We start from the raw sequence: 26,870 nt of genomic DNA on the forward strand, positions 1-26,870 counted from the left end.
GCAATTCCTCACCTTTACCTGACTGAAAATACTGGCCTTAGCCACTGAAAGCACTGTTTTTTCATCTAAGTAAGCAATCTTAGGCCTGGCTTTTACTGGTGGTTGCATGTTCAAAACTTCATCATCACGTTGCAAATCATGAGACAGAATAAATCCTTCTGTTCTTTTCTTTCCCTCTTCCCCAATTACATTGTACGTAGAAAACAGAGACTGATCTTTGACCTATTTAAAATAAAAGGCATTTGAAAGTTGTAAACTTTCTTTTTTAATAGAAAACAAGTTAGGGAATCATCTTTCTGTGGCACTGATCTGCTAAAAATTGAGGTTAACTGCCTAATAATCACAGTGTATTACATGATGTTTTTGTTTGTATGGGCTGTTGTATACCACACAGAACTCTGGCTAGAGACTAAGTAGTACAGTTACGCACTGAAGTGCAAGAATCACAGCAGAGGAACCTACAGCTGGACCATGGGACCAGGCAGAGCTGATGCATAACTGAATTCCACTCTTCACTCTTCCTCTTCCTTTCCCCAGAGTTGAACATCCTACCTCCCCACACTCTTGCTTCTACCTGACATAGGGACTTGGAGCCTGAAGTAAGGCCTTGCATCTTGGTAGCAGATGAGTGAAAAACAGAGCACTACATGGCATACAAAAATGAATAGAAGCAATTTTTTTCTTTTAAATCATGGAAGAACGTGTTCAGTATCCCAGCTGATGATAAAATATATTTTCCTTTTTCAAAACCGCACATCACACAACTTAAACCAAACAACTAAAAATCAGTTGCTCCCTCAAGACCTCATGAAAACAAGATCGTTTACCCAGTCAATACCACCAGCTTTACCTTTCATGGCACCTCAGAGAAGAGAGCTCTTAGTGAGAGAGGACTTAGTTTTCAGATGTGTTTCCATTTATTTGTTGACACTTAGAGGATCTTTCCTATCTCTGCTGTGCTTTTTAAGACTTCAAAAGCAGAGCTTTATCTAACTCGCACTTTAATGACTGGAAAGTTTCTCACTGACTTCCATGAAAGTTTTATCTGGCTCTCATACAATAGACAGAAGAGAACAAACCTTGAACCTGGACTAGTCAGGTCATGTGAGTAGAGCAGAATTTAATTTTAACTACTTGCTTTTTTTTCTTGATCTGTGAAAACTAAAGCTTTCCCTCTAACATCACATTAAGGAAAACAAAGTTCATACCAGTGTAACGTACTCAAACTCAGCAACATATTCTGGCAGGACTAGGTCATGATCAAACACAAACCACTCACACTGCCGAAGCCTGTAGTCACACTTTCTCTGTTCCAGTGAAGACCACACTTCTAAAGTAGAGGAAATGAAATAAATATATTATTGTTTGTTAGCTAAGTTTGGTATTCATTTCAAGATGTGATGAATCAAAGGTATCTGTTTCCATGAAAATGCTTCAGTTTTATTCCTTTCTACCATTTGACTTTGCCTTGCAGAATCAAGCAGGCTAGTAGAGGAGTATAACGCGGCTCTCTAACGCCTCATGTAGAAAATGCAACTGGCAGATTCCAGCATGGAGGTTGCAGCCTGCAAAAGAACTAGCTTAGATCCTGAGAGCATGGACAGCTCTCCTGCACTGCTTTCACTGTTGCAGTGTCCAAAACTACTCCATCATATTATGGTGTGATCACCTTCCAAATCTGCTTCCATTTCTTCTAAGAAACCAGAAGCAATCCCAACTCCTATATAAAGAGACAGCTGTTGCTCCCTGTTAGAACCAGAAAGTTTGGAAGGCACATCAGTGTGAACAGGTAAAACTGTTACTCAGTTCCCACTCTGTGTTCTCTTGCAAAAAAATAGGGTAAAGCAGAATCTATCACTCACACGATACATATGATACAAGGATTTAATTTGCTTACTTATAACAGTGTATTTCCCAGCATTATCTGTTTTTATTTTGCTTAAAAATAAGGACTGTGGATTTTAAAAGTGAAGATCTCTGTGGTATGTGTACATCACCCCTTTCCAACACTCATTCAATCCTGCTGTACAAAGAAAGAGTGGGTATGAAACTACATGAAGTAGGCTACTCTTAGGGTGAACTAAAGGCTAAATAGCAGTGTGGCACAGCTTGCTTTCACTTTATGAACTAAACTAGCATGATATTTATTAAGATGGGGAACTTCTTGCTTGTCATTGTCTTTGAAAACATGCATTTCAGCTGAGCAGAGACTGCCTTCTGAGGAATCAAATCGCTTGACACAATCCAAAATACATGAAAGATGATTTTAGAATACAAATCTTGATTTAACCTTAACTTTATGCTAACAAGCGCCTACAGATACATACTATTGTCAGAAGTAGATGCATCACTTTCTAGGCATTTCCATGGTCTGAATACTGAATTAGCCCCTGGGTAGTTGACTTGACAGATGGGATTCATTGCACAAACTGGAGCACTGTGGCCAAGGAAAACTTTTGCAATTATCACTTTCCCTAAGTGCAGGAAGAAAAGACAGTTAATATTAATGCTTCTAATTCTAGCTTGGGAGCAGGATAATAAACAATTGTGCTTAGTGCAGTAAGGAGCAGGCTACATCTTGGGCTGGCAGATGAATGGTCTAACAGGGATCTATGTTTTACAGATATGTATTTATATATATAATACGTATTTAAATATATTATGATTCTGGGTTTATGCTTTTCATGAAACAAATACATCTGAGAGGAAAAAAAAATGATTACATAGTGAAATCCAACATTTATAACTGGCTAATATTAAAGCCAGTGATATCAGAAATAAAAGTAATTTCACAGGTAGTGAAACCAATGAATCTAGGTATCCTTCAGACTTGTGTCTTCCAACCTTTTTTTTCCAAGCTGTAGTAAACCAAGCTCCTCCAAGCTCCTTATGATACTCAGGCCAAGCAAAAGATAATACGTGCAGAGGCTAGCCTAGAGCTTTATATATGGTGGCAGACTGGCCAGGAAGTCTATGCTGACTGTCCTGTTGGCTGATGTTAAACGAACCTTAAGAAAGCTGAGAAATGTCTCCTTCCTGCTTTGGGAGGACGAGAGGTGGGAGGAGAAGAGGTGGGAGGAGAGGTGTCCTAATTTAGGTTAAGCCACAGTTCCACAGAAGTTCTGAATGGTTAATTACCTTCGGGACTTCTAAACCTCTTTCAAATTTGGATGAAATGTGATGATTCCTAAGCCACTGCAGTGACAGAGTCACGCAGCATGAATGCCTATCCCTTGCCTTTAGGAAACCAGGCTGAAAAGAGATTGGCTGCTATTTTTCCCTTCAGTGTCCTCTCCTGGACACGGGTTAGCTCAATGTATTTGTGCCTTTCCTCACTCTCCCCTTTCTGTGAGATGTTGGATCTAGAAAAGATTAGACATATCTAATTATTTCTCGGATTAAGACATCTCCCATAGATGTTTCAAACTCTTGTCTGGAAATTCACTCCCAGAAGCCCAAGCACTTTGTAGGGCTTTCTAAAAAACAAAAATGTCACTGGATTTCAGCAAAGTTTCAAAGGTCCCTTCAAGGCTGCATATGCTACCTCACGACCACCTATAATATTTACAAAATGTCCTTAAGACTTAAAACACAAGATACAGCAATTACTGATACAAGGCCATCCATTTTACATCTTTCCAAACTTTTGAATTACCATGCTTGAATGACACCGCAGGATCACTGCTGTTTTTGCCTTCAGCTTTGGCTTGTTGTTTCAAAAACTCTATTCTGGGGCATTCACAGATGCTTAGACTGTTACAGAGAAGAACAGCTTCCTTTGTGTTAGGCAACTGCAAAGATCAAAGCAAGGTCCAAGTATCTGTATTTGATTAAGAACATTCCTTAAAAATGTCAACAATTTTAAACAGCATGAAAATATACCCATGAATTTTTAAAAGGGATAGCAGGAGGGGAAAGTGAAGAGTGAAGAACAAAATAGGTTCAACAGAATAAGAGAAAAAGACAAGAAAATCAGATTGTTAGCTCTTTGGGATAGGGACTATCTTCCTGTACGCCTGTGTAGCATGTTATGCCATGGAAAGTAATCTCAGTGGGAACTCCGAAAACTAGCAGGATATAATAAATGTAAATAAAATAAAGCAGAACAGTACAATAAATACTGTATTTGAAGATATAATCTTGCCACCCAAAAATCTGATCTCTGGCGGGTGTGCAATAGGTTGGAAAGAGGAAAAGGAAAACAATGGAGACTAGATAAGGAAGAGTTGGTCTCAACTAATTCTCCTATTTTCTACTCTCTTCCTTCATAAGTCAGAATGAAAATTCCTTATCCGAAAATGCATTTTTTCAATTTCGAAATTCTCTTCTTACACATCATGAAATCATGCATTTCTTCCATTTGGCTATTTTTCAGTCTGAAGGTGGAAGGGGTCACTGTGACAGGACTGACTGTTCTTAGGGTTATGACCAGGACTAGAACAGCTGACAAATAAGATCTCTGCCAGCAGGGACCTTACATTTAGAGTTAAGCATCTGAGGATATCAGAAATAAATGGACAATGTTTCAGTTTAGGATTAAGGACAAAAGGAGGCAGTGATTTAGAATTAGGAGTAGGTCTGTAAGACAGGACCCAGGATGTTACATGACTAGAACTGAGACTGAGAGAGCTGAAAACCCAAGGCAGGCTTTGTGCTAGCACTGGCAGGGAGGAAGAACAAAGTATTAAAACAATATTGTGTGCAAACAAATAAAAATAAATATTATAAAATAAATGACTGGAAAAAACAATGACTCAATGTGTTCCACAGGCAGCAAATACAGGTGATGCAGCTGTTTTTGTGGAATCTTCCAAACTAACCTTGCATCAGTCCCTGCAAACTCTGCCTGGGGCACTGATGAGAAGTGGTGAGTGAGAAGAGACAATCTGCAACAAAAAGAGAATGGACAAAGAAAGGAGAAGAGGAGAAGAAAAACTGGAAAAGAACTAATCATGCCTTTGCTGCAGATGGTGTAAAGATGTGAAGAATGAAGCAGATGTAGCATGAAGAAATAGGACAAGAAGAGAGGAAGAAAACAGAAGAAAAAATGAATAGGAAAACAATGAAAGGAGAGAGGAAAAGACAGCAGCACTTTTCTGTCTGCTCTCTGCTGTGCTATCCATTACTAAACAATAGCATTCTTCTGTCCATAATCCAACACACCGTATGCATTTCCAGACTCTGGAAACCATCCTCCAGTATTTGTAGCAGCTGCTTTTCTTTAACTGGCAATTCAGGATTAAATACATAAAAGAGATAGTCCACCTTCTCTTTGTAGTTTCTTAATAAGAACAACAAAAAAAAAATAGGAAAAGGTTTTCATTATTCTGTTGCAAAAGCAGGCAAAAGGCAAGAATAGACATTCTGCCCAGATAAAGTTTATGCATTGCACAGTATTCACTAAAAATAACTGATTGTAATCAACACAAATTCCATAATATTGATGTTCACAGTGTTCTACATTAAAGATCACTTGCAAGACAAAATTGTTTCTTCCTGCCTCTCTATAATCGGTAAGAGTAGTCTCCATTTCCTGTACCATATAAAAAATCTATTTTTATTTGCCTCTGAAATACTAAGTCTTTACTTTGCTGAAGATCCCTAGCTGGAAGGTAGCAGTAGACTAAGAGGAAAGAGAATAGTAGAATCTATATTGACAGGAGATCCAGAACTCTATATCAATACTACATAATTGATAATTGTTCTTTTCTCCTTGAAAAAATTAGTCTATAAAAATGCCACTTCTGATGACTTATCATACTGCAGTCCGAGTGTCAGCAGGTTACTGTGAGGATTTGATTAATTCCTGAAGGATTTCTCTGCCAAAATGAGCATCAGACCTTGAGGTTTCAGTTTAAGAACAGTGTTGAGTGAAAGCACGGACAGATCCGTATATAGTTCCTTGGAAATGAGTAGGCTTCTCAGGACATGAACTGCCTAAGATCTGCTGGAATGGGCTCTAATACATATGCATGGATCTAATCTGGCTAATTCATACTAGGAGCTAATACAGTTAGATAGTTCTTCATTCAGCCTGGATGATATCCTATCAGCATGATACAGGCTGCACCGGGGAGCTTCCTGGAAAGTTTTGTTCTCTCTAGGCAATAAAGAGGGCCCCAAAAACATTAGCTGGTGTCAAAATCTGACTGCACTCTGGCCAGAATGAAGTGCAGGACGTGGGTAGTTGAATCGTCTAATAAAGATAACTATCTGAAATAATCTGAAGTAAAGCTATAAGAGGGAGAGCTATTTTGCATTTGCAGCCTCATGTAAAGGAGACCATGGGGTGAACAAATCTGTTTCACATTGTACTGGAATGGTCTCAGGGCTCTCACAAGCTAAATAGTAGTGTTTCAGCAACAGAGGAACTAACTTTTAAAGATCTATAAGAAAAAAACTGGAAGGTAGTAAGATCCACAAGACCATCTCTGTCCACCTCTGAATGTTTATCATGGCTATACAGGTCCCAGATCCAAAAAAGAAAAAAAAAAATGCATCTTGAGTCATGTCACGCCATTAATTGAAATACTGCATCTCAGAAGGGGCATGCACTGAATCCCAGGAAATTTGTTTTGAGCATAGGAGCTAAAATGTCCTGAGCTCAGTGGGCACTCTTGTGACCCAGCTGCTGCCCCTCAGGGAGATAAGATTTTGCTTTCATGATTGACAAGGTCTTCCAGCTCCTTCCAAGCTCACAGCTCTGCAGGAGCTATCAGCCAGAAGACCCAGTCTGATTTAAAAATGATAAAATCATATTTCTCTAAGAGGCAGCTTCTGGCTTTCAGGACCTACTGAACTGGGAGCTATGTCCGGACTTTTTCACCCTCTATGTTGAACACCATGGGTTTATATTTAATCTGTTTTATTTTTCTATAAACATACACACAACACATACACATTTATATATATAAATGTTCACACGTACATAGTAAATGTACATAAAAAGATGAAAAGTACCATATTAATTGTAATAATAATAACCATAACTTACTTAAATACAGACACATCAAGTGAGGAAACTGATTAGTATGCAAAGAAAGAACTGGATGTCACTAGGGTTCTGTCTCATAGCCATAAGTGGGCAACCAGGTGCACTAAGACCATTGCTCCACTGCTGACACAGTTCTATAAGCTGCTTTGGACAGAGGGTTCCCAGTGCTTACACTAGAGATCGTGGCTGCATCGGGAGTCTCAGACTGAGTCTTGGAAGGAAGTGAAATAAATAACTACAATTACACAAATTTCAAAAGTTGAGACCTGCACAGAAAAACCTACACTCATCTGCAGGGATACAAACTCACCTAGTGACGGTCCTAACAGATACATGCATGTGCTCTCCTGTGATACAGAACAAATACAGATGCACATGTACTTGGATGGGCTTTTTTTGTTGGTAGTGGTGGGTGGTGGTTTTTGCATTGTTCATCTATCACTGCTTTCAGAAATCTGGCCATTCATGACAATATTTACTCTGCTTTCACAACCATATTAGGAGCAGATGAAGTAAGATCCAGATTTTAACAACACAAATTTGAACCAAGTCTCGTGCCTGGTATTTTCTACTAAGCTATAGACCTCTGAAGATCTTAAGCCAGTCACAGAAGCAGCAGGCATAGGGACTTTGCGGATCTTCAAGCCACCTTTACCTAGGTAAAACTTCTTAGTAATCCTAAATTATGTGATACTTTGAAAAACAGATCTATCCTTTGAAATCATGAGGGTTTTTTTTGTTCACATGCCAGTCCTACACTAAAGAGCTCTTAAAACTTAGACACTTACTCTGCGGCACTGAAAACTTCTTTCTCCAGAAACGTTTGAAACTTCTCTTCAAATTTCAGCCTCAGAATTTGATTGTGCACTCTAAAGACACGATTTATTTTCACTCCCATGATACCATATGTTCTGAAGTCCCAGAAACAATACCGTGATTGAATTAGATCACAACAGCAACCAAACCTGTGTGCAGAGGAGAGCACTAAGTTAATAATATCTTCTTCTGTTTTTGCACTTAATTTTTCAATGCAATCTACAACATTTTTTCTGTTTACTATTCAAAAGAAAGAATCACAAGCCGTACCTCAAGCCTGTTTCATTTTGTTGCAAGTTTGTTCTCTCAACTGGAGAGTTTACCTCATTTTATTCAAATATTGCATTTTAAATTAAGCATCCAACATCAATATTTAATTATATGTGATTCACCATGTTTCTTTTCTCTATTTGCACTAAAACCTCCAAGGGCTGATCATGTGCTGGAGAATTCATAGTCTTTAAGACATCTCTATCCTCATTAGTCTGGACCTACTCATTTGAAAAGCTATTGTATTTAAAATCTGTTTAAATCCTTCTTCGTTATACAAATGAGCAGTTCCCCCATATTCAATACAATTATGCATAAATCAAGCATGGTTTGTGAGAAACTACAAAGGTTTCTATGGTCAAACTTGAGAAAGGAGGGGAGGTCTTCCGGCTAGCCCAGAATCTAGGAGCAGAAACTCAGTATTCTCTTCTACCACCTATTCCCTTTGGTACACAAGTCAAGTAACCTAATAAATCCTTGCCCCCTTTCTCTGCCTCTGAACAGGAAGATAATAAACTCCTGTACTTCCAACTGGTACTGCAAGATTCCTTAAAGATTATGAGGTAATCAGCCATCTTTGAAAAAAGAAACAAAATCCAGAAATGCAGCAGGCTCCCTCCTTTTTCAATCAGTGGAAGGTTTTCTTAAAAGAGAAAAAGATATGCAAACAAAGTAAAAATTTTTACAACTCATAAAAACATCACTCTTTCTCAAAAAGATTCTGTGCTAGAATTACTGATGCAAACACCTTTGGTCTGGCTTTCAGTCTTACAAGAATCATATATCAATTTCTCTTTGCCAAAACAAAAAGATCCTTAGCTTGAGAAAGTGGCATTAAAAGTAGAATGCTATTTAAAAATAACCTCAAATGGAACCTGTAAGCACAGAACTACCTGCATCTCTAACAAACATCCCTGAACACAAAAAAGGGCATAGCTGAGGTGGACAATCTTGGAGTACTCAAGCAGAAAACAGTCCTTGAAATACTGCCAACCTAAATTTCAATCTCCCCTCAACAGAGTGTCAAGGTTATTCATACAAAGATTAGGTGAGCAATTTCTAATGCTTCTTTATGACAAGCAAAGCTGCCTAGGAATTCAGAATAATCACTATCGCTGTCATTAAAAAGCTATTGGGTAGCTTGTTATTTCTTTTTTGTTCTGTGTATTTTTAAATCAAGGGCTTCATAAATGGGCAATGAAGAATAAAGGCAACAAATAATCAGTCTTTGTAGACTCAAAGCCTCAGCCTAGTACATAGCCAAGAGAAGGAAAGGGGAGAGTGTGTTTCCTTTCTCACCAGCTGTCTGTAAATGGAATCTAAATGGAGCACTGCTGCTTCAGAACACTCCAGATCCTTGTAATAAATTTGCTTTGTTAAAAAAGATTGGCTTGGAATCATAAGAAACAGGGTTTAAGCTGGAGTATCTCAAACAGTTTACCAGGGATTATTTGACAAACCTTCTTCAAAGTGAATGTTTCCCACTGTTTCCAATTCCATCAACAAGAATTGTACTACCAAGTTAAAACTCTTCTTTTTCTTAATTTCCACCTCGTAATTTTTTTCAATTCTGGAAAAGAAACAAGAAGAATTTTTCCTGGAACAACATAACAACAGTACATGAGTTAATTTTGCTTTTTTTAAAAAGAGTGAATATAAACAAATGAATAATGACAGAACTATTTATTTTTTAAAATCTGAAAGTGATAGACTATGCCAGATTACAACTGTGGATAGTAAGATCCTGTACTGATCCATCATAGCAAGCTTCATCCACTTCAGCCCCAACATTGTGCTTTAATCCTTAATTTAAGGAAATTACCTCTTGGAGTATGAGAATTTATTAGTTTGCTATTTAATATTCATAAAAGTGTGAGTCTAAATCGTAGCACTAATGAAACCCTGCTGGACTTGGGTGCAGTGTGAGCCACCAGACCGAGATTAGTGACAAGTCAAGGCAAAAAATTTGACAGAGCTTCAGACTTGTGCTGACATTCAACACTAGGTCTATGGCATCACTGATATCATCCACATACCCTATTTCATGGGTTTATACTGCATATAATCTTTGTGCTGGCCATTGCCTTTAGGTTAAATTTCACTCATGAAGTCCCAAGCCATAATTAAGAATAATAAACTATTAAAATCATGTTGGAATTACAGCGAAGAAAAAAATCACAGCATTTTGCTGGATCTCTGTAGTGTTTAAAGGCCCAGAAAACTTTACCAAGCACTTGTCCAATAAAACTATCCATCCCAGATATTTTGTTCAACCCTTTTCCTATTTACTGAGATCCCCAGCAACAAGTTTTGTAATGGGAACATCTGTCTGCTAGCAACTGGACCGAATCCAACAATTTAGATCACATAAGAATTGCCACTTCAATGACATTTGCAGTACTCACAGTTTGGACCTCATCTAAAACAAATGCGAGATGAGTTCCTACTTCAATCTCCTAACTACCAGCTACCATCACACTCAATTATTAATGTTTGAAAACATTAAATTATTGTTCATATACAATTCACTAAACATACTCATCCAGTTTTCTGTTCCAGAACGTTATTCTTTCCTTCAGGGCATTTATTTTTTGTAAGAATGCCTTTTCAAGACTGAACTCTTCAGCAGCCTTATCTGCATCATCACTGTCATGAACTGAAGTTTCAGTTTCCAGATTTTTACTCGTTAGAGATTTATTATTTGATGTTTGACCCAACATTTGCAGCTCAGACAGTTCACATTCCAGCTGACAAAAAGAATGCATCAGGATTCAGAGGCAAGAGGTTAAGTTAAAGTATGGCATGAAAATTATCTTATTTATGTTCTCTCAAAAGATAAGCATTCTAGATATGTACTAAAAAGCATACCTGAAAACATCAAATCAGAAAATCAGTTTAATAAATTCATACTCTTAATTTGTCAGTAGAAAAAGCTCAGTTACTTGGCCAAAAGGACAGCTCTGCTCTGAGCAACTGCACACATTCTTCTATTGTATCCTGGCTGAAATCCTGGTCCTATACCCATCAATTAGACCATTGCATCACTCATGCAAGACTGATCCCTTAACATGACTTCATTGCGATGCAAGCCTCAGAAAGGAAAAGAATTAGAAGGTACAGTTAACATGGAACTGCAACTTTTCTAACTTCAAACAGCTAACAGTAGGGTTCATCTCTCTCTCTCTCTCTCTCCATGTTCGATCACTGGTGTAATAACTACCGATTGCTGAGTAAAAAAAGTTAAAATCCTTTCTGTGTTCTTTGCTAAGAGGTAATCTTCTGGATTAATCAAGACACTGTACAGCTGAGACAGTTAAACAAGAGAATAAACTACCTCTCATGCCTTTTTAATAACAAGCAAGGATTTGGCTCCTAAAAATAAAACTTCCATAAAACACTTATTAAAAAAAGCAACTTGTCTCATTCTGCCTACACATCCCGATGTGAATATTATTTTAAATACTCACAAACGCACCAATTATGAGCACTTCTCCTGTCAAAATGATAATGTCACTGAAGCACATGCCTGCATAGGCATGAGAGCCTGATACATGGTAAGCAACAGGAGGAAGATAGGACAATAAGGGCATTAGCCTGATCTGGCAAGAGATCTTGATCTGTTGACTCTTGATCAAAATATTGGAAGGGGCCAGACTTATGTAATCAGCAATATGTTTTTCAGTTATTTGTCTGTAGACACATGTGAAAAGAGCTCACTCAGAGCGCATTAAAGACCTTCTAGGAATGTTTACAAAATGCTGTATATAAAATCCGTGATATAGACCTTTTCTTTTCAGAATTGTTGCAGTTGTACTGATGCAACCACAATTTGACTCTGATCCATTACGTTGCTTATACTGTTCTTAAAGAAAGGGTTAATTCATCAGTTGGAAATCAAAAAAAGAGTAACTTGAGACCTGCATGATAAAGATCTTTCCAACCTGCAGAAGTTTTCTATATCAGAATGAACACAGACCTTTCAGAAATTCTCATGGTACCAAACAGAATAAGCAATACTCATAATCTGGGAACTCATCAGGGAAGTTCCAGGCAAACATCTGAGCTGGATAAATAAAAGCAGCAACTTGAAATTCAGTTTACCACACTAGATGAGTATCCTACCCAGTCTGCTGGATCTCTAAGCTTTCCACGTTGGGGCCCTTCCACTTAAAAGACCATTGATCAAGGCATTTACCTAACGTGTGAGAGACCAGATTCAAATAACTATGAACCTGGCAGGACTGAGACTTGAAATGTATCCCTTGCAATACATTAAACGTCCTAGACACTTAGCTTTTGGCTATTCTGAAGAAGAGCTATCTTTCCAGCAGAAACTCTGTCTTACAAAGTCGTAGACTACAAAGATTAGTAAAAACTGATGTGTTTTCATAAAATATTTTATTAAAGGTAAGTTTTATCAAGTTTTCCTCACAAAGAGAAATTTCAGTTATGAAAATTCTTTCCTATAGCTAAATATGAGTACAAATTGCTGGGTGTTAATGAACCTGGAGCTAAAATAATTTAAGGGTCTAAAAAGATCAATTTTTTAAAAAATTAAGATTTTAATTGACATCAATGAGTCAATCAGGTTGCAAGTATTCTGGGCTGAGTTACACATCTACTCCAGACAGAATCTGAATGAATGAACCTATTAAAAGAATGTTAACATCCAAGAATCCATCATTCTTCCCAACAGTTATTGTTATTTCTTCTAAGTGACACATTGCTGACATTTCAAGCTACTTAAACTTACATGTTTTATGTTGCAGCTGAACAATTTTATCTTATTTTCTGGCAAATTTTGCAGTTTGCTTTTGCTTTCTTTTAGCTTTTCAAGCCTGTCATGGAGCTGTCTATGAATGCTTTTTACATGCATGTTATAGTACTTTTATTTTTTCATAACTGTGGTCTTTAAAAATGAAAAACAGAAAATTATTCATCAGTTGTTAACAAGATGCAACCATTCATGTATCCTATTTCTGAAGAATACAGCAAATCACAGCATTATTGTTACACATATTCCATTAACATTTTTAGAGATCATTTCAGATACAGCATACTTCATTTTGACTGTATTTGAACATCAATCATTGGATTGTGCCTTGCTATGAACATGTTTTTATAATTTAATAAAAAACTAAAAACACTCAGTTTTGTAATCCACTGTTTGTATGAACGCTGTAACTAAGAAGTTTATGCTGTAATTAAAGATCAAACTATGGACTCATTCCACATGCTTCAGTTAGCTCTGGTCTATATCCAAACACTGCTTGATAACATCATTAAGAAAATGAACTCAGTGCTCTGGATAAATCAAAAATCATACTTCTCATTTGAGAACAGCTGCTGTTGTGAATGCTTTCTCTCATGCGTCTCAACTTTTGTCTCCAAGAACTCCTTTTACTGAAGTAAGGCAAATTAACTGTCATGTTTCTGCAGTCGTATGGGTGCCAACAACTACACAAAGAAGGCTGAGTGTAATATTCCACACCAAAACACATTTTATGACTTGTTTCACTAAACAGTGGAATCCATTCAGAAAGCTTCCTCCTAAGCTCGTAAGTATCAAGTTAAATTTGTCATGATTTAAAAACGCTCTCCTTTGACAGCAAGACACGTGAAAGTAACTCCATTACAAGATAAGCCAACAGAACACGAACCTGTAACATTTGTTGTAGAATACTTGGAATGTCTGAAAACACAAGATCTGCCTCTGTGATTTCAGTGAATTCTTTCATGTCCTTTAGTCCCACATGGTTTTGATACTAGGTTATTAGTACATGAAATGACTAACAAGTTCTTTGTTTTAAATATGACTTCATGCACAATTTTTTTGTTGCCTTTTTTGCTTGGTATTGAATAGCAATAGTCCAAAAATGTTGCCAGTCTAGGTAGAGTGTTGGCATTACGTAATAGATTGAGTAATTAAAAATTTATTTGGTAATAACTGTGTACTTTCAGTTTTCAGTGAGACAAAATGTCTTATTTCAATACACTAACATCCAGGAAAAAAAGTGTCCAACACTACTGCCAATTGGAAATAGTCAAAAAACACAGATTACAACTCCTGAAGTTGCAGGAGTCCAAAATATTACATAAGGAGTTTTCTAAACCCTTAAACTTCAGGTTTTCTTTTTTCCTTTCTATTGTGCTTAATGGTATTCTTTTTTTTAAACTCAGAGTCTCACATTATCATCCCATCACCAAAAATTTCAAGATCCACGATAAAACTCAAATTTTGACAACACAACATAGTACTAAGCAGTAACACAAGGCACCCATCTTGGCTGAAAGACATGTAGTGGAGCTCATCATCAGTAATGAATTCATTCATCCTTCTGGTGCACCTACGAAGTAAAGTCTGAACTTACTTCTGCCAGAACCTTGATTTCCTTTTGAGACACGTCATATGTATCAAGCCTTTGAAGCTGAGGTATGTGATAGAGCACATGGATAGTACAATTATGGAGAAGACAAACAGGATTGGGCCCATACTGAGGATCATTTAGGCCCAAATCTTTTAAATTAGGTAGTCTTGACAAATTAGTGAGTTCCTGAAAAAACAATGAAAATGCTACAACAACATGCCAATACTCTGTATTTAAAAAAGCCTAATTTTAGCACTAAGACCAACTGGGATTTTAATTATATGGGTTTATATTGAATGAAGAATGCACCAGGAAAGAGGGAGGAAGGAAGGTAGTACAGATGCAAGAGCATTTGTGAACATGACCTTCTGCAACTTTGCATATCTTTTAAGATTCACGTAGAACTTTAGAGACTCACTTGTTCTGGTGGTTGCACAAATTCTTGAGAAAACAAACTAAAACCTTTCAGCAAAAGAAAGTAAAGGATATTTGGGAAATGAAGGTCAGTCTCTGTGAAGAAATAACTATAAAAGTGATCAAACCTCAAAATCCTGACTTGATCTTTCTCATGCTTGAAATAAAAATGTCAGACCACCGACACCAAAACTTTCGAAATCCTGAATGCTCCACAAAGCCTAGATTTAGAGCACTTTCACAAACACCAGGAAAATCACAAAGGGCTACATGTCTAAAGCGAAAAATGGCCAGGTAAATGTCATTATGGCTAATTTAACATTCTCAATTCCCAGAAGAAATTCACTAATTAATTGCATAATGCCTGCTAATATCCTATGAACCCTGGCACTTGACTATATTTATATTCTCAAACTTAATATGTCACTTGTGATAACTTTTTTTTACATTTAATGTAATATATTTTCTCCTCCCTGTTCAAGACTTACAACTTGACCACACTGGGCAGGAAGCATAAAAGAGCTGTATATACACAATGGGTATTTCCTAACAAATTTCTAGCCCTTGTTACAAAGAATATCTGGGAACAGAAATTTTTCAAAGAGAGAGATCTAAAAACCTTATGAAAACAGTGAAAGTTAATATTGTATTCCTTTTAAAATCAACTGCTGTCACAGCTGTGTGTTATCGGTTCTCTAATATCATAAGAAAAACTCAGGTCTTCTCCTAGTAACAATTAAAAACATCAATATCAAATGTGAACTCTGAACATACCTTGAAGGAAGACAGTTTGTTCGCAGAGAGGTTTAATATTTCTATTTGTATATTGAAGTCCAAACAATTTCCTAAAATTAAACACCAATATAAACAACAATTAAGAAAAACTATTTGCATTGTCCATTTGGATATCTGCACTTTCATCCTGCAGATTAGTTTTAGCCACATAACCTCCCCCCTCCCCAAAATGCATACTTCATTAACAGTTACGTCAAAAGTAGTATATGATTTTCCATTTTCACTTAAAGAGCAGGGATAGTATATAAAAGATTTTTTATTTTATTTATTTATTGCAGATAAAGATAAATCAAGAAAAACAAATAGATTCTCTAGTATCTGTTTAGAAATGCAAGGATTTACATTCCCATTAAAAAACAAACAAGCATGATTTAGATTGAATCTAAAAGCCCTGTATACTAAAGGCAGTGAACAAGAAAAAAAAATCATGCATCATATATGCATATCCCACCAATACCTGTACTCTGTCTCCTTTGACATGGCTACAGCAATGACAAAGAGTTTGGTATAAACAAAGGTGAGCCCTAGGGAGTTTTGACACTAACTTTGGGATGATCAGGACTGAGTACGCTGGACACAATTCTGAACCACGCAAGTTGGTAGGATTATTTTTATTAGAATGAAAGAAAGATCAAACCATGTACATGAATCCTTGGTAGTAGTCAGAATGCTCATGCTAGAAATGCCAGACAGACATCACCTACCTATTTTTTCTATTAAGTTTCCAGCAAGGTTGACCTCTTGTAAATTCTGCAGAGTATGTAAGCCCTGTGAATATTTTAAAGAATACAGTTTTAATCAAATACAGCACTGCAAATGCTGAAGAGCCTGTAGGCTATGAGGCAGATCATTCAAATGTAAAAACAGACTTGACTGGAGTCTAAACAATGTTAGCCTCTGTTTTAAACTACAGCTTTCTTTTGACATGGAAAGGGAGAATATGTATTGCCCAATGGGAATTATTTTAGAAAGCCTTTGTAAATGATACTGCAGTGAAAACAAACATAGTTCCCCAGCTCCTTAGTTTCACAACTGTGTATTAGAAACCTAACAGATCATGCCCCATATCATGAGTACTCATTAGCTTTTGGCTGCAGCCCATGTCTTGACTTTGAGATACCATGGCAAGTAAATCACTCATGTCAGTCATTTCTCTCCACGATGACATTGCAGTTCTTTGCAGTGGAATGCCACTAGTGTTTGTTGTGTCCTCTCTAATAAAAAATAATTTTGGAAGCACTCTATTGCTTTTAGATTTGTTCTTTGTCAGCTGTAATTCTTAGGTCTCTCCTTTCTTTCCTTCTCTTCGTGCCCAGCTTCGATTTCTCTTTCCTCTTCTTCATGGCCTCCAAGGTTCCCGAAGATCTGCTCTCATTCATCCCTGTCAGCATCCCCTTCTGCTCTAACTACCTTTATCTTGGTAAGGTATCTCCCTCCGCCTCTTTTCATGACTCTCCTAAGGGTAAGAGGACTGAGATGCAGCACTCCTGTCTCCCTGTTGGGGCAGTAAAAATCAGGTATTTCGGAGCACCAAGTGGTCTTTTGCCAGAAATGATGTTTATACAGTTCTTCTCCTTTTACATGCTAAAGGGCTGATCACAGAGTTCTCACTTGTTCTGGCCTACCCTCCATTTGAAAGGTTAGCATGAAGAGTACTAATTTTGGGGGAGGGAGGAGGGGAACCAAATATTCATATGACAGCATGAAGAAAAGCCAGGATAAAACTTCTGAATATGAGTTCATCTGTCCAAGAAAAAAAAAAAATCCAAATACTTTAATCCTTTCAGTGCCTGCAACCCAGCATACATTTACTAAAATAAAAACTAAATGGAAATTCTTGCACATAATACTGAAGAGCAGACAAAAATCCACAGTTACAAGAAAACTAAAAATAAATAAATAAATAAATCTTTTCCTGCTCAGGGATCACAGAGGTCTTAGAAAATGAATGATTTAATTAACACTGTATATGCAGAAAACTTTAATTTCCAAATAATGTTTCAGCCTTAATTCTTGTGTTCTGGAGTTTAAATTGTCTCTCTTGCTGTTCAATAATTCTAAAAATTAGCCTTACTTATTAGATACACATAGGTACTATACTATTAATATAATATACATTATACAGATTGGAAGGAAATAAATCACAAGAAGGACACCAGACTCACTTCTATATTCTTGATCAGGTTATTATTCAACCAAACTACATTCAGCTTTGTTAGGGCTTCCAGATTTTCAATCCGGGAAATTTCATTGCAATAAAGGTAAAGTTTTTCCAAATTTACACATTTTTGTAGACCGTCTATTTTCTGCAATAGAAGAAGAGGTATTAATTTGCAGCACTGGACAACAAAATGTCTCTCTTTTTGTCCATATGCCATCAACTTGCATAGAAAATAGTAAGGTAGCTCCAAACAATTTGAGACCACACCCACTGAGCAGAATTCTACTGACTTAGAAAGCTTTTCAATTAAGCCCTCAAAGAAAAAGTAACAGAAGCTACAATGCTTCATGATAAATGATGTGTTTTAAGTACAGTATTATTTTCACTGAAATATCTTCATCATAATCAGCTTCTTGAAAAAGGTTTCAATGCAATTATTGTAGTTTTAAAAAATATTTTTTCTAAAGAAAGAGAAAAAAACAACAACTTTATATTGCAAAATACAAAAACCTGTAAGGCGCAACAGAGGTAATTTGATCCATGCCTATAACGAGATTTTTGGATACTTCACTAAAGAAGTGCCAGATCCTGACTCTCTCAAAATAGCGCCTTCTTATTTGAACAAATGAAGAACTGCTCATGAAAGAATAAAATAATCATTGTAAGGGGCTAAAATTGGCTCAAGCTGGCTAGAAATAAAATTCATAGTTAACTTACCACTAAACAGCATTCAGCAATCCACAGCTCTCTGAGTAACAGGCAATGCTCCAGGTCTGAAACCTTTTGAATCCTTTGCCCAACAAGAGTGAGTGTAGTCAAATTTGGGAAATATTTCATGCCTACCATTTGGGGATAACCTGAGAAAAACATCTCCAGTGTTGTTGTTTTTAGTCCCTCTTGTTCGACTTTCTCATAAGATAATCCATTACATGTGCACTGGAAATGAAAGGCAATTATTCGTTTTACGTCTGTGTTGTAAAAAATACATTATGAAGCAGAATGTCTGGCTGTCATTAGAGTTAACTGCTTAAAATCAACTGTCTTTTAAAATTTGCTCTGCTCTCAGATGTATTTGCAATTTTGGCCACATTCTGTATATGACGGTTAAGTAGCTTTCTTCTGCTCACAATCACAATTATTGCATGAGTATGTCAAATCAAACCTCAAAATACACCTTCAATTTAAAACAAAATAATTTTCAGTCATGCTAACTTTAATGCAAACTAAAAACCACCACAAATGTATAACTTTCTCTATAAACTAGTATATGTGTTTGCATATGTGTGTATACGCACACACACACACACACACCCCTGTATGTGTATGAAAGGGGATAGATGGTGTGCTCTATCAGTCTTGTAGCTTTTCACTTTCAAAGTGGTTGTATTAAGTAAATATAACAATATAAGCTGTTAGCCAGGAAAACATAAAAGATGACATGGAATTTCATTAAAGGTGAGATTCAGCTTAAGATTACAACACAAAACATCAGGTATAAACAACTGTGCCCTTTGTCAAAGCTCTCATTTTAGTCAACATGAGATCTAACCAATACAGCCAACGGATCCTGGAAAGCCATTCTGGTGTACAGACAGTAGATGTTTACAGTAAGCTGACTCATTCTACATTGGCTAAGAATGGGATTCAGTTGGCTGCACAGGATAACTAGTGCTATTATTTCAGGTGCTTTAGGGTATCCTGCAACTGCTGTTCCAGAAGGGTGCAGTCTCCTAAATGTCCTCTGTAATATATCCCAGCCCTGTGTGGTGTCTTAGATATCTTGAGGCAGCTAAAATGGCACTAGACAGCTATATTTGTGCAACTGAATTGTATCATAGATTTCTGTTGGATAAAATGAGGGCTGAAAAACCAAAGACATATGTAGACAACTATCAGCAGACACCTAAATTAAGGTGCCTTACTCCGGAGTTGGTCACCATTTTAAAATTCTAACCACTTCATACTAGGTAAAATTTTTATCATCTTAGCCACCCGATTCTGCTCATAACTATCCAATGCCTATGAAAATGCATGACTGAGTCAAAACTACATGATTTATTTTGATCAAATTCATATAAAAAACTTATTTTTCTTCCAATATATGAATATTCTGCAAGGCATGCCACAAGAAGCAGCGACAAAGGGTGAATTGTACCTTAAAAATCCTCTTTGAACACAGGTATCTCTCTCCTGAGAGATTTGTGTTTCTGCATCTTAACTACTAGTGTGTTCCCAGAGTTCTGAAACCTTTAGACCATCATAAACCGTTATTAATGCATGCCCTACACCACCTCCAGGATATTCCAGAATAACTAATGTTTTAGCAAAGACATACTGATATTTATAGAAGTATTAAAAGTCAGAGAAAATTAAAAACAAATACGAATGAAAAGCTTACCAGCTCCTTAATTATTTCCTCAAGGTTCTGGTTTTGGTTATCACTTTGCATCATCTCTTGTGTTCTCCACAGTGATTATTCATTTCTTAGTATTTTCTTATAAAAAGGACAGTATAATTATCAGCTGTGTATCCACCCACATAAGTCATAGGATTTCCAAGCAGTTTGAAAGGAAGATCTAAACTCCTAACAGACTTAGTTCCAAAATCTGTATTTCTCATTGAATCACAGTAGTGATCACAAGGGAAGAAAACTGAAGATGTCTGGAATATTTTGACTGATTACTTTTTTAGTTAATATTTTTAGATTCTGAAAGTCTAGAAAGTACTACAGGATAAGCTATTTGCACCACCTCCGTAAGGAAAGATGATGAATTGCACCCACTTATCCCTGTATTGGATTCAGTAAGTTGTATTTGCATAAAGAACAAAGGTGCAGTATGAATGAACAAATCATTTATAATTCACCAAAAATAATCCTCAGTAAAAGCTTATCTGCATATAGGAAAATATGTTGAAATTATCTGTATGTAATTGAGAGTGTAACACCTCTGCTACAATGTTTTTAAAGTAATCACACAGCTGCTATGATTAATCTTTAGCACTATCAACCTCTTATTAGTGATTGAGGCAGCTTCCTTCTCCCTTTGAAAACATTTAAATGGTATATTAACCGCAGCATGCACAAACTAAACCCAAAAGATCATTTTAGTCACTCTTAATATACCACCACACCACTGCTGTCTTTGACTCCCTGCCACAGTATTTAATGACACGCAGCTCCTCTAGCCAGTGATTTAGGACAGGAAATGAAGAATATTTTATCCAGTTACAACAGCTGAGGGAATTATATTAGACTGGAATTAGCTTTTGGGTGGAGGCTGGTTCCTCTGGGATTCTAATGGGAGCAGAAGGAAGCCAGAGCTATTTTTTCCACCTCATTCAAAAGACAGCATGTGCACTAATAGCACAGCTCTGTGAGCACTGCTTCCGGAGCCCTGGCTCTACGGGTAACTTCCCCATAATATATTTCCACATACTAACAGCACGTGTTTTGCCCACTGCTGGCAAGGGTGGATGCCCGGCCCCTGGGGTGCCTGGCACAGGCTGCCAGAGGGCCAGGAGGGAAGCGCACCTCACCACAAAGCAGGGCGCCCGCGACACCCCCAGGGCCCCCAGGCCCCAATCTGCCTTTCGAGGGCCGAGGCCTCACACAGGCACGGCTGGGGCTGGGCAGGTCACCCTGTAAGGCGGGCAAGGGGTAGGTAATGGGACCAGGGCAACCCGGGAGAGGGACAGGCCGGGGGTGCCACGCCAGGAGCCTCTCCAAGGGCCGTCGGGAGCCAGGCCAGGCCCCGACCTCTCAGGGGAGCCACGTACCTGGCGCCCGGACCCACCGCCCAGAGCGCCGCCAGCTGCGCACGTCGCCTAGGCGACCGCCTCCCCCCTCCCACCGGCGGGGCGGCAGCCAACCAGCGGCGAGAGCGTGACGCGGCAAGCCCCGGAGGGGGCGGGGCGGGGCTGTGGAAATGGCGGTTACCTCAGCGAGGGGCGGGGGCGGTGAAAAAGCGGGCAGAGGTAGCACCGCCCCCCCTCCTGCGCACGCGCACAGCTGCACGGCGCTCTCCTGCCGGCGCTCTCCTGCCCGCGCACGCGCAGCGCGGCGACGCGCCCCGCCCCGCCCCCTGCAGGGCGTGCTGCGGCCCCCCCCCCCTCCGCGCGTGCACCCGCCTAACGGCTGTGTCCCTCACGCGCGCACACACACGTGCACACAGTGTGCCCCTCACACACAGACACACACACAGCTGTGCCCTTCAGAGTTGTGTGCCCTTCAGACACACACGGCTGTGTGCCCTTCACACACACACAGCTGTGGCCCTCACACACAGAGCCGTGCGCTCTTCACACGCTCACAAACACGCGGAGCTGTGTGCCCCTCACATACACGCACCCCAGATCCCACTGTGTGCCCTCCCACACACTGCTGTGTACCCCTTAGTTTAAATCAATTAGGAATGTGAGCGCGCGATAAAATAGGCCGTTCTTAAACCAAAAGGGCTGTGTTCACGGAGCCATTTGCACTGAATTAATTTTATCAATTTAAGAACAATGATAATCACTGAATTTATTTTTTTGCATGCGGTGAGACTGGTTGCACATTTTTCAATGGCAGTATCTCGCAGCGGAGAATTGGATCTCTGCTGAAACAAATGTCATTAAAGATGTCAGGTTTGTGAGTTAAGGAGGTTAATTTCATTAAAACTTGCAAGGGTCTCTGTTAAAGTCTGTTTTATGTTTATTACCATTTTCCATGGAGGGGGAGAAAATTGCTCAAGCAGCTTTTGTAGTTCTAGGAAGGCTGATAAACCCTTTTGTAGCTCTTTACTTGCATTGTTTCTTCATGTCACCAGATGTCCCTCCAGTTCCACATAAGGCAGGCAGCTTCCATCCATTTCTACACTGTAAAAGATGTTCCAGCCGGGTCTTATTTTTCCCTGTCTACAGGTGCAACGTTTCACTTACTCAGAGACAAAAAATACAAGTTTCTTTTAGCAGAAGTTTGTAAAAAGGCAAATCTAGGCATCAAATTTGCCCTCCCAAATTAACGTATCATATAACAAATACACAGTGGAACAATTTTAAATTAAAAAGGGGATGTTAACGCCCTGAAAACAGTGCAGCTTTCTAATTCAAGGAAAAAAAACACCCAAACAATCATCCACTTTTATGATTGTTTCCTCTCCAGAGAAGTTTATATGTAGCTTTGCTTAAACGGAGCATATTCCCTTCCCATGTTCTGCCTTTATACTGGATTCTGGAAGAAAGATAGTCTTGTTTAGCAAATGACTCTTTTTCTTTTATATCCCATTGACAAAGAATCAGAAGGGCAGCCCTCTTGGTAAATTGTGTCTAGGCCAACTGATACCATTTTGTGACTTGCTTAGCATTTTTAAAGCAGTAGCTGAATGATCAAGCATTAAAACTGGACATTTCATGCAAATCCAGATATTCATTGGTATAAACAGCAGCAAAATGCAATTGCTTTTGTTTCTGAGCATGTAACTAAGTGACTCATTATTAGTGGAGTGAGTAAAGCCAAATGATCTAATTTGGATATAGGAGTTACGGTTTGACTGGGAAGCACTCTTCTCTAACCAGAAGGGAATTATTATAAGAATCAACATCTTGGTGAAACACCTTCAGTCCTTTCTAGGTGACTCAATCATCTCAGGGTGACCTGCTCTGGCTGCCTAAAATCTGTATGCATAATATCCCTAATCTCTTCAACTGCAGCAAACAGGCAGGGCAGCGTTACAATATTAATCACGAGCACAGCTCATTAAGACCTAGATAATGTTACTGCTAGATAATTTTGTGTTGGTTTATAAAGCTGTTAAAACATATAATATTTGCATATATAGTATTTTCAGAATGTCTGGCAGCAGTTGCTAGGTTTCTCTTTTAATGCAAAGGATTTTCAAACTTATCTCAGACTGAATTAATCATTTTAAGTGTGTTATCTTTCACCTTCTGCTATGGCACACTCTGCTCTAATTCTGCTAAAGCCTTTCAGTATAATTTGAAACCATTTCATAGCACAGTCAAAGCAACTGTTCAGGTGCTGATGGTGCTTTGCTGCTGCATATTTACTTTTGAAACTGTCCTTGTTGTAGTTTTGCTGACCACCAGAGAAACTTCTGAAGCTGATGTTCATCAGATTCTCATGGGTCGCTGTGCATGGTGGACATGCATTTCTGCCTCTGTCTTTTACTGCTGTTGATATTTTTATAGAGTGGTAGATGATTTGTTTTCGCTGAGAATGCGAAGCAGTCATCATAAATTTTTTTTCTAGAAAGGTCTCCAGCCTTAAAATAATACTGTTTGTAATCTATGTGCAGTTCTGGCTGCTCCTGCTAGGTATCACTGGAATATTTCTGACTTCCACTGTGTCATTTCAAAATCCAAGTGCTTCCAGTATCATCTCTGCAAACTGGTGTATATTTAGATAAAATGTCAGATTAAGTGGCTAGAAGCAGTGATGCTAGGCCTTGTATAAATATTTAAAATAGATTACATTTTTAGAAACTAGGCTCTCCAGGTGTATCGTTAATAAAACTGTAAGCACTTAAACTCGCTTTTAGTGTGAGGTAAGATATATGAGGTAATTTTTGGTTTGTTTTGTCTAATTTTAGCAGTCATTTTGATGTGAGACATGATGACTTTCAAAGTATTTAAAATACTAGGTTACTCATTAAGTCTTTAGGAAATTTCACCCTTTCAGCTGTGATAGACAGCAGGTAGGTTAGGGGAATAAGCACTGACAGTAGTCGGAAAAATGAAGCTAGTTATACCCGTGTTTTCAGCTAATGCAGAGTCCTGACTACCAGGGGCATCAAGAAAAGTACGGCTGAAACAAGACTGAGGAAGGCTTTAGGATTTGATCCAGCAGTGGTAATGCAGCAGCTGTGTTCACAACAGTCCTATGACCCCGAGCACGAGTGTGGAGCAGGGAGAAGAGCACTTGCTTGCTTGCTTTTGGCGCTGCCATTCATGGGTGTTGTTTGGGGAGCGTTTTGGCATGTATCCCTGGGTAGCTACAGCTTGACCCGTAGGACAGAATGGGATAAAAGCATGTTGTTTCAAGTGTGTCACTGGAGATAGGCAATGGTCACAGACAATCCAGAATTATCTCTTTAAATGCATATTCATATTTATTTACAATAATATTTTTAATAGAATAATCAATAGAATAATTAATATAATAATATTTATTATTTTTATCTAGAACCAGCTCCTGACTGCGAATTGTGGGTGGACAAGGCCCTTCCACAGCAGCCCTGGCTGCATCCCCATGCCACAGAGCACATGCTGCAGAACAGATGTCACTGCTATGGCGCTCTGCTTTCTCTGCTGCATTTAAAGCTCCTCTGATTTTACAGGAAACTGTTCACCATTTTTCTAAGGTAAATGAAGTAAATAGGGGCATATAGCAGAATATGTATGTCTGTGCTTTGTATTTTGCTTATTTCTAGAGCATCTGGATTGTAGCACTTTCTCACTGCTCTGGATGACAGGCCATAAAAACTGACATGGGCATTGGGCATCTATATGAAATTTCCCTGTGGTACAAGGCAAGCTACTTATGTATCTGTTGATAACATGCAGGAGGAAAACCTGAGTTATCTCTGATGACTTTGACTTGGGGATAGTTGTTGGAAGTCCCATGAAGGGAGATAAAAAACCAAAACCAAACCAATAAAACTTCCTTAGTGCTTGTAAAAACAATAGATAAGATACTACTTGCACAATCTTTTGTTATTGCAGTAACTCCTTGAGCCAGCTCAGGACTGGACGTCATGCTAACAGACAGAAATGAGCTCAGCATTGATCTATAAATTAGCAGTTGCCTAGTGACTCATGATCCTGGCACACTTAGTTTATGCAAACAAAAAATAGCACTACGCAGTAATGGATGTATGCCAATTTTTTGGCAGGGTCACTGTCCCAGAGCTTATAGGAATATTTGGCGTAAACGACAGGGAGCATAACTTGAAAATAGGAAATGTTAATGAAAGCAGGGTAGGTACCTACAAAGGAATATTACCATAAAAACAGCAAAAAAAAAAATCTTGTTCAAAATATTTTAAAATAAGCAATGTAGCATAAAATAGAATTAGCAGGGCACGTATTAATGGATTAGAAATTGGCTTAAAAGCAGATCTCTTGGGAAAAATCATTATAATGATTATTAATCAATTTAATGAAGCTATTTAATCATTTTATTGGCCATCTAAATGGTAATATAGGTCTTTGCCAGTTAAATTTGCAGATGGCACAGGGTTGTTGAGTAGTAAATAATGAAGTTACACTTACAAAATGGTCCGAATCACCTAATTAAATGGTCACAGTCCAGCAATACAGCTAAATGCAAGCTAATACACTGGGGCTATATGGGCAATAGCTATAGGATGAAAAACCGCGTCTTGAAGTGCTCTGACTCAGGAAAAGAATATGGGGTCATCATAGCAAACTGCTTCAGCCTGAGCTCCCAGTGTAGTGCTCTGGTTAAACTGAGCAGCGTGATCCATGAATTAATAAAGTAGGTGAACACTGAATAACACAGGGAAGGGATCTTTCTTTCATATACGGCATTGGTAAGACAGCTCCTTCAGCAGCGTATTCATTTCATGACTTCACTCCAGGCAAGGAGTCCACAAAACTTATCCAAGAACTGGAAACCAAACCTGATGATATACCACTAACAGACCCTAACGAATGAAGGGAAGGTTAAGGCTGAACCGAATGACTGTACATGGATACACATGGAAAAATACAACTGACAGCAGAGTGCTTTTGAGTCTGTCAGGGAAAGGTACAATGAGATCAAGTCACTGAAAATTGAGGTTGAACAAAGTATTGTAACATGCATTGTCAGCGTTAGCGGGGGTAGTGCTGTGTCAATGCTGAATTCTTCTGTGCCATTAATCTCAGTGGGATCTGAGTTAGGTTCGAAATCAGCACCTGTGAAGCTCCTTCTGGATATTTTCATGGGTAATCCTTAAAAAGAAATTTCAAGATTTACGTTTTATTGTCTTTAATGCTATCCTTCCTTATAATCTATCCATAAAATCCAAAGCTATTAAGCTCTTTAAAG

General features: G+C 38.3%; 1 protein-coding gene across 1 annotated transcript in view; it reads right to left on the reverse strand.

Annotated features, from left to right (window-relative positions):
- LRRC9 (leucine rich repeat containing 9) overlaps positions 1 to 20,285 on the reverse strand; it is a 46,897-nt gene extending 26,612 nt beyond the window's left edge. The window contains 15 exon segments of the mRNA XM_067295647.1: positions 13 to 222; positions 1,209 to 1,330; positions 2,328 to 2,474; positions 3,656 to 3,791; positions 5,164 to 5,281; positions 7,783 to 7,959; positions 9,522 to 9,650; positions 10,619 to 10,827; positions 12,834 to 12,989; positions 14,452 to 14,634; positions 15,637 to 15,707; positions 16,362 to 16,425; positions 17,823 to 17,963; positions 18,536 to 18,754; positions 20,217 to 20,285. Of these exon segments, the coding sequence (XP_067151748.1) occupies positions 13 to 222; positions 1,209 to 1,330; positions 2,328 to 2,474; positions 3,656 to 3,791; positions 5,164 to 5,281; positions 7,783 to 7,959; positions 9,522 to 9,650; positions 10,619 to 10,827; positions 12,834 to 12,989; positions 14,452 to 14,634; positions 15,637 to 15,707; positions 16,362 to 16,425; positions 17,823 to 17,963; positions 18,536 to 18,754; positions 20,217 to 20,270 (2,136 nt within the window). The 5' untranslated portion in view covers positions 20,271 to 20,285.
- Positions 20,286 to 26,870: the final 6,585 nt, after the last annotated feature.

The sequence above is a fragment of the Apteryx mantelli genome, chromosome 4 (genome assembly GCF_036417845.1).
Source record: "Apteryx mantelli isolate bAptMan1 chromosome 4, bAptMan1.hap1, whole genome shotgun sequence".
In the NCBI taxonomy this organism is placed as follows: Eukaryota; Metazoa; Chordata; class Aves; order Apterygiformes; family Apterygidae; genus Apteryx; species Apteryx mantelli.